Source organism: Eschscholzia californica, unplaced genomic scaffold (assembly GCF_041429995.1).
Source record: "Eschscholzia californica isolate CP2 unplaced genomic scaffold, dmEscCali1.0.p SCAF_4, whole genome shotgun sequence".
Taxonomy (NCBI): Eukaryota; Viridiplantae; Streptophyta; class Magnoliopsida; order Ranunculales; family Papaveraceae; genus Eschscholzia; species Eschscholzia californica.
The window spans coordinates 37196610-37205705 of NW_028238461.1; the positions used below are offsets into that span (position 1 = coordinate 37196610).

Sequence of the window (9096 nt, forward strand, 5' to 3'; positions counted from 1 at the left end):
AGAATTCCGGCGAAGGGAAACCCCTTCGCCGGAGTTTTTAGAGAGAGAGAGAGAGTGAATTTTTTTTTATTTTTTTTCATGGTTGCCGGCCGGAAAATTTTCCGACCGGCGACCTAATCGGAGAAGACAAAGAGGTGAGGTGGAGTGTTTTTTTTATTTCCCCTTAAAATTTATTTCCCCGAAAAATTTCTAAAATTCTATATATTCCCTTTAATATTTCACACTCCGGAAACTATTTAGCTTTCCCCAAAGCGCTGGCCTAACCTAAATATCCCAAATAATTGTTCTGCCACCTAGACAATTAAGAATAAATTTGATAAATAAGAGAATTGAAAATCTTGGTTCTGTTGGCACTGATGAGGAGTTGAGCACGTAAATATTTGTCAGAAAGGGAACTTTGAGAGTTCTATTGATGATCCTTTTTAACTTCGGATGAGTATTTTTGGTAAAAAAAATATTCAATTTCGCATAGTTGACTGTCTGACCAGAAGCGCTGCAGAAGATATTTAGATTGTGAAGAAAGTTATGAATGTTGTCAGTAGAGTTTCTGGAAAGAATGATGCAATCATCTGCAAATAGGAGAATAAGAAAGGTGTAAGGTTAATCGGGGACTTTAAAAGCCTTCTCAAACCCTCCATAGCTAAAGTGAAAAAGAAATGAGATAGTGGGTCTCCCATGCCTTGTGCATCTGCTGGGAGCGAAAGTTGGTCTGGGACGACCATTAATTATAACAACCATCAAGGATATAGAAATGCAGGCTTTGATCATATTAACCCAATGGCTGGAAAATCCTCATTTATTCATGATGGTGAACAAGAATGACCATGTAACTCAATCAAAAGCTTTGGACATATCGAGTTTAAGACCGAAATAACTTTTAGATCCATTAATCTTCTTATAAGATTGAACAATTCTGTCCAACAATTATGTTATCTATTCTGACGGCTAGGAACGTAGGCATCTTCATCGATTGAACAATTCTTGTCAACCAGAATTCAGGTAATGATTTTATAAGTGATATTGAGAAGACTGATGAGACGATAATCCGCAGGAGTTTGTGGGGTGTTAGTTTTAGCTAACAGGCGGATATAATGAAGACTTCTCTCTTCATCGATCATTAGTTTTACTCTGAAGGTATTTTTACCATGTATTATCCAACTAAGAGACTTTATTTTTCTTAATTTGTATAAGCTCAAACAGCGAAATAGAACTTCCAACAATAACAAACATAAAATCAATTAATGAGATACATGAAGAATGTAACGGATCGAGAAGACGAAGATCTGACAATCGAAAAATGTTCAGGATATATGAAGATGTCCAAGATATTTGAAGATCAAAAGATTGAGTTTCACAATTCGTCACGTTATTCACATATCTCATTATCAATGAAATATAGTGACACATTAGCAACCCTACCGACCACCAATTGGCGAGGGCAGCATGGTTGTATTATCATCAATTGTAGTACTAGAATTACCATTGTAAGAGAAGTCCAATCTTATTTCTGCTAACAAGTGAATACTTTCTTCTTCGTCGTTTTCTTGAGCTTTGTCGAAAATCCATTTGTGATTGGAAGACCTTCTCATCAACCCATCCAGCACCATAAAAGCTTCCTTCATTTTAGGTCTTTTTTCTCCTTTTATTCTCAAGCATCTTTTCGTTAGTTCAGCAACTTGTTCTAGTTGTTGTCGTTGATCTTCATTTATAATACTCACGAACTTATGATCTATTATATCAAACAACTTGTCTTCTCTTATGGAAGAGATGAAATAATTTGCCAAATTCCGAACCTCTTCATGTCTATCATTTGAAACAGCCAGTTGACCTGTTAGTAGCTCTGCAAGAAGAACTCCGAAACTATAAACATCGCTCTTCTCTGTTAGTTGACCTGTAAGAAAGTACTCTGGGTCCATATATCCAAAAGTCCCTTGAACTGCTGTATTTAATAGAGTTTGATCAAAAGGAACTAATCGCGATGCTCCAAAATCAGACACTTTAGCTTTGTAGTTATCGTCTAGAAGTATGTTACTCGACTTGACGTCCCTATGAATTATAGGTATGGAAGCATCAGAGTGTAAGTAGGCAAGTGATCCTGCGACTTCCGTAGCTATCCTTAAGCGGTTATCCCACGAAAGGTGCACGATTTTGTTTTCATGACTATCGTGTAAATGTCCAAAAAGGGTTCCGTTTGTGATAAATTCATAAACTAGTAACGGAACTTCAGATTCTAAACAACAACCCAAGAGTTGAACGACATTTCTATGGTTGATTTGCGATAGAACGACAACTTCGTTTATGAATTGGTCGATTTGAGTCCTATCAATTACTTTCGACTTCTTGATAGCAACCACTTGTCCATTAGTTAAAGTACCTTTATAAACGGTACCATATCCTCCTTGACCAAGAATTTGAGTCTCGTCATAGTTGTTGGTGGCTTTGTTTAATTCTTTTGTCGTAAATATCATTGCAATTGATTTACTGGAACCTTCACTACTTTCCACTGCTTCGTCTCGATCATGAAGGAGTTGCTTTAACATCAAACCTCCATTTTGCATAAAAAACTTCTCTCTCAGCTTGATGTGTTTTATCTTCCTATATCCCCAATACAACCAAGAACTGCTCACAAGTAAAAAGAACAAGCCTACACAAATACCTGCACGTAAAGTTTGCAAAGAAACCAAGCACATATTAAATGAATAAGATATATTGGATTATCATTCACTATTATAAGTATATTTGGGTTAAAATGTTTTGTAGGGCCGCACATGAATGTGCAAGAATGATTATCATATATAATCATCAGATTCCAATATGCTGCAAAGGATCGGTGAACAATGACAATAAAGTGAAACTGACTGAACCGCCAGCACTAAATTACGTCCTAGTTTGGTTAACTCAATTTGATGTGTTTTTTACTTTGATATAGGTACACAGAATTTTTGATGAATGACTAGGTGAAACAAATCTTGAATATGTCACTATACATGCATGTTACATATAACAGTGTCATGATTAGTGAATGTCAACCGCGATTAAGATCTTAAAATACAAGACTTTTCGCTACGAACCATTTCATCAAAATATATGGATAACGGTCATTTTTTTTTTAGCATTTACCATAACCCGAAGCAGAAAGGTTTAACTAGAACTTTCGGAGAGAAAGCGTAACGAAAAGTTCGTAGCTAATATAGTTTGGCTGCAATTTCAGTAACGAGGCAAAGATCGTAACAAAATATCCTCTGCTATGGAATTTAGAATAATTGTTGTGGCCTATGTCCATAACTAAACACGGTATGTTTCGTAGTGAAACTTTCAACTAGATTAGATGTCAGAATAACGTAACATAATGAGGTTTTAACTAAATAGGTTAAAATAATATTGAAATGAGCAGAACAGCACAAAACATTTCATAATTATTATTCATGTTGAAAAATATTCAAAGAATAAAATACCCTTTTGTCATTTTGTTTCGCTAATTCTTTTGTTTCTTTTGTTTAAACTTTAAATCTATAAAAGAAATTTCTTAGATGTCGGATTTCTATAAAATTCATAGACTTAGAAAGAATTTTTCATTAGCTTTCTAACAAGATCCACATTTAATACCTTTTTTTTTAAAAAAAAAAAAATCAGGAAATAACGGCATTTTTTCTGACCGTTTTTCTGCAAACTGGGTTTGCTATTCTTGCAAACCGGGTTAGCAATTGTAAATTGCAAACTGCGGTTGCAAAATATAAATTGCAAGCTGGATTTGCAAATTTTGCAGAACGTTATCTCGAGTTGTAGATCTTGCAAACTCGACCTGTAGATTTTGCAAACTTGATTTGCAAATCGAGAACAAAAACAACTGAAGTTTCTTCTTCTTCAGATTTGAAAATTGCATCATCATCCTCAAATAAATTAGGGTTCCAAATCTGGTTGCACATCATCATCATCAACATCATCATCAACATCATAATCAAAATCAGATTCATCATCCTCATTAAATGTATTCTTGAATTGTTCTTCACAAGAAGTAGAGAGAGGGGTAGAAGAAGAACTTAATTTGAGTTTAATGGTGGTTATGATGAAGAAAATCAAAGAAAAAGAAAATGATTCGAAGAAAAAGAAGAAGAAGATCAGTGAAGAATGACGCAGCGGAAAATTTCGTAAAAGAATTAGAACTCTGTCTAAAACTTTTAAAACCTAGAAAAAGACTTTAGATCTCCGTCTTAAGACTTGTAGAACCAAAACTAATAAGATTACATTAAAATACTGAATTTTATTGATCAAACTTGAATTGAATAAATAAAACAACTCCTAGATCTCCCTTTATATAGACTTAGGGTTTCCTTAACCTAATCAAACTCAAATAACAATTTCTAATAAATAAAATACTACTTTCCTAAACCTAATCAAATTCTAATAACAAACTTCTAAAATAATAAAATACTAGAATCTAAAACCTAAAAGGTTTCCTATAAAATATAAAACTGCTAAAAATAATAATTCTCTACGAACAAAAATATTATACTACTAAAATAACTAGATTTTAAGATATCCAAGATACTTGGAATATCTCATGAAAATCTCCCTCCATCAGTCTCCTCCACTTCAAAGAAACTCGCCTCGAGTTTACTAATTGACTTGAATGTTATCTTGATTGACACACCCTTGATATATCCTTCTCGTGAACTATGCATAGGAATTACCAAACTTTCAGATTTGACTGACGATTTTACTGGGCCATAAAATATTTTCTGCTTATATTTGTAATTTGACTTGAGCTCTCTTTTCACCCCAAAAATAAACTTGTACAGATCATGAGTATAGTGATTGAAAATTATGAACTTCGATGAAGACTTTCGAACAAAATTACTTGTCAATCCATGTGAAACAATTTGAGATTCGCAAAATTCTGAGAACTGATCTTCGTATGAAGGAACTTCAATTCGACTAATGTCTGACTTCCGAAGTTTTTCACTTCCTTTGATTCAGCTTCTTGAACAACGTCCTTTGTCTCAATTTCCTGAACAACGTCCGTTGTCTCAATTTCCTGAACAACTTCCTTTGACTCAATTGGTTGAACCACTTCCTTTAACTCAATTTTCTGAATAATTTCTTCAGAAATAATTATTTTATTGTGTAAATTGATTTTAGGAGACTTATCCTTGAATACAATAACGTCGGATTTTGCTTCATGCACAATATTGTTTGAATCGTCTATGGTGATAATTCGTGGTGGTTCAACATTCTCTTAGGGAGTCGTTTTTACCTTTTTAATAGTTAAGTGAGGTTGTTCTTCCCTCCGAAATCCAAACTTCCTATATTCCCGTTCCTCAGCTTCAATTTTTAGGATCAAGTTGTACGCCTCCTGAATAGTCCATACTGTAACTATCCCCACTTTTTCTCGCAAACTAAATTTTAATCCGCTTAAAAATCGATTTGCTACAACATCTTCATATTCTATAATGTTCTCCATATTGTTTCTTTGAGCCAGCTTTGAAAACTCCTCATAGTACTCACTCATTGAACGCAATCCTTGTCTACAGTTTTGGTATATCCTTAATAAGTGTTGTTGATAATCAGGAGGTAAGAACCACTCCTTCAAGTTCTCTTTCATAGACGGCCAACTCTGAATTGGAGCCCTTCCTTGTCTCTTCCTTAAGAAGTTGTAATTGATCCCACCAATCTGCAGCACTCTTTCTAAGTCTATAAACAATGATTTTAACTATCTGCTCATTGAGAATAGTAGCACACTTATTAATGACATGTCGTTCGACCTTATCCAGCCAATCGAAAAACTCTTCAATAGTTGAATACCCATCGAAAATTGGTATTTCTTCGTTGATCTTATACTCATTATACTCTCTACGTGGGTACACTTGAACTGAAAAACTGTTACCATGATAGTAATTCTCCATATTGAGTGATTGATAACAAACTAGAGAATACTAATAATAATCTGATTCTATTTTTTTTTAAACCAACTTTAAATGCATCTTTGGCAAATCCATCGATGTGTTCTAAAGTGATCTTCGCGTAGATGATATCGAACCATGCAAATCCTCGCTCTTGATGCCAACTGACGCAGCGGAAAATTCCGTAAAAGAATTAGAACTCCGTCTAAAACTTTTAAAACCTAGAAAAAGCCTTTAGATCTCCGTCTTAAGACTTGTAGAACCAAATCTAATAAGATTAAATTAAAATACTGAATTTTATTGATCAAACTTGAATTGAATGAATAAAACAACTCCTAGATCTCCCTTTATATAGACTTAGGGTTTCCTTAACCTAATAAAACTCAAATAATAATTTCTAATAAATAAAATACTACTTTCCGAAACCTAATCAAATTCTAATAATAAACTTCTAAAATAATAAAATACTAGAATCTAAAACCTAAAAGGTTTCCTAAAAAAATATAAAACTGCTAAAAATAATAATTCTCTACGAACAAAAACATTATACTACTAAAATAACTAGATTTTAAGATATCCAGGATACTTGGAATATCTCATGAAAATCTCCATGCATCAAAGAAGAATCGAGAAGAAGAGTTAAAACACCTATCATCCTTCATCTCTCAATATTTTTCATGTTCAGAGAAGAGTTAAATTCGAGTATGTAGTGGTGGTCATGATTAAGAAAATCGAGAAGCAAGAAGATTCGAAAAAAAAAGAAGAAGAAGAAACAGAAGAAGAAGATCAGAGAAAAAGATGAAGAAGAATCGAGAAGATGATGAAGAACAAAAAATTAACCCTAAATTTTTTTGGGATTTCTTGAGAGAGAAGATGATTTCTAATGGACAAGGATATTTTGGTAACCAAACAATTAAAAAATAATTAAAAAATGACATGATTAGTAATTATCAAAATTATTTTAAACTTGACATATTATTACACATAATAGTTAGGTAACTTCTATAGGAGAATATCTAGGTTTTTTTGGTTATTACAAATTTACAATAACTTTTTCGGCCTAAACAACTGCTTTCTATAAGGTTAGAGACCAAGAGACCAAGAGAAAAGGAAATTACCCAAAGGAATGGGAACCTGACTCTAAAAAGCAATCCCAATCTAGAGTATATTAGTTTCCTCTTTGGAATCATATTCCTCTTTCTCTGGGTTTTCATTCTTCACGGTAGTCTTACCTTATTAGATGGTCTAGGACTCTAGATAACGAATTAATAGTATTTATGATTTGGAATTGTGACTTTTCCAATAACTCGAAGTTTTGAGAACGCAAAAGAAATCATTGGATGTAGGAAGCTAACACTTCGGGCAAACTGATCCAATATGTTGGTGATGTCAAGATAATGAGTAACGCTGTAAGCCTTTAGAGTTCGAGTTTCAAACAACTTTTTCAGATCATAATAGTCCTAGGTGGGAAAAGAGTATTATAGTATCTGAGAAGAGACATTTAGGCGCTCTTCATTCATTTATGACTTCAAACTTAACATGGTATCAGAGCTAAACTCAGTGACTCACATGTGATAAGCCCAACTGCGAATCTGCAATAGATGCTCAATGTCACATAGCAAAAGACACATATTTGGCTAGAAAAAGCTCACACATACGTGTGAGAATAGTCCCATGTTGGAAAAATGAACTCAAATAACAAAGAATATTATATCAAGATGTTCACCCTCCGTTGCCCGCTTTCAATTGGACGAAAGCAAACTTAACAAGAAGTAACAAAAAGAGGTGACTTTCCGCGAATGATCGAATTAATCAATATATCGAATGTCAAGCCTCTATATCAAATGTTAGGTAAATTTCATTTTCATTTGAACCGACTCTCTCTTCAATAATAAATGTCCTTACCAATAATTATTTGATTAGACCGATTCCTCATTTGGTGATTGCAATTAAATATTGTACTATTTCTAACTTGAACCGCGCGATAGCCTAATGGACAGGAGCAGTTGTAGCTACCATTTACGTTCTTGCAGATATTTGAATCCCCTTTACATATATTCGCATTTAAGTTGCATTCATCAACATCTGAGGAAAACAAGGATGGTTGTTATCTCCAAATTATACGGATTATATATTCTCAAAATTAAGTTCATATAGAAAATGAATATACACGTACCTTGACAACTACCTGGTATACTAGTAAGGTAAGGATTGCCTTCATATCCGTCCTTGCACTTGCAACGATAACCAGGAGCGCTTCCCGGTTCGTAACACTCCGTATTAGTTCCACAGGCATAGCTAGTTGAGCTTCTCATAGCTAGATCGCACTTGTCATTCCCTATAGTCCATTCGAGCACTGCTGGAACCCCATCGATGCTTTTAGGTAAGCCTGTCAAATATGATGTAGTAAAATTGAACCAACCCTCCTCAGCTAGAAATGCAGTGTTACATGTACTAAAATTCATTTCTGTAGGTGTATTTTTATATCGATTCACCATGACGTTATGCCTTTTAGTGCCCTTTGGGATGGAGGTTTGGCAGCAACCTATGCCTGAGCAAGTTCCATTGATTACATCATTTATACTATCACAAAGAGACATACATCCTGTGCTATAAGTTCCTTCTAGTTTTCCTCCAAATGAGGCTATGGCATTGCACCCGATGCCAAAAAACTTGTTTTTAGTATCTGAGAAGGTAAATTTGGATAAATAAGCAAAAACGCCATGCTCAGTCCCACTGGTACAATCAGTGGCTGAGAGTAAAGTTGTTCTCAGTTCTCCGTCAACTATAGATACACTTGTAACTCTTAATTTGTCATAGAACAGCCTTGGGGGAGTGAAAGATGAGTTGCAACTCAAGACAAAGGAAGGATCATGGTAACAACCTTTGCCGATGCCAAATGGGTAAGGAATGCTAACATCTCCACATTTATCTTGACATCCAGGCTTTGAGATGTTGATTCTCGTAGTCACCGTCATTGATACAAATAGTAATATCAAGACTAAAATCAGAAACAACGATTTCATTTTGGTTAAAAGATAAATTTCATATGCCCATACTTCAACAATTTTTTGATTATATAGGAGGTTTCGTTGAGCATAAAATTACTTAACGCGTACCTTTTCTTATTCCATTTTTTTTTTCTTAACTACGTTGTTGGACGTCATGGATATATATTTTCCTCTTGACGGAGTCA

General features: G+C 34.2%; 1 protein-coding gene across 1 annotated transcript; it reads right to left on the reverse strand.

The window, feature by feature from the left end:
* Positions 1-1415: 1415 nt before the first annotated feature.
* Positions 1416-8878, reverse strand: LOC147544445 (wall-associated receptor kinase 2-like). The gene is made up of 3 exons (XM_086635707.1): positions 8077-8878; positions 7806-7985; positions 1416-2656 (listed from the first exon to the last, which is right to left on the reverse strand). Exons 1-3 carry the CDS (start codon positions 8876-8878, stop codon positions 1416-1418), a joined length of 2223 nt encoding a protein of 740 aa, XP_086491833.1.
* Between the last annotated feature and the right edge of the window lie 218 nt (positions 8879-9096).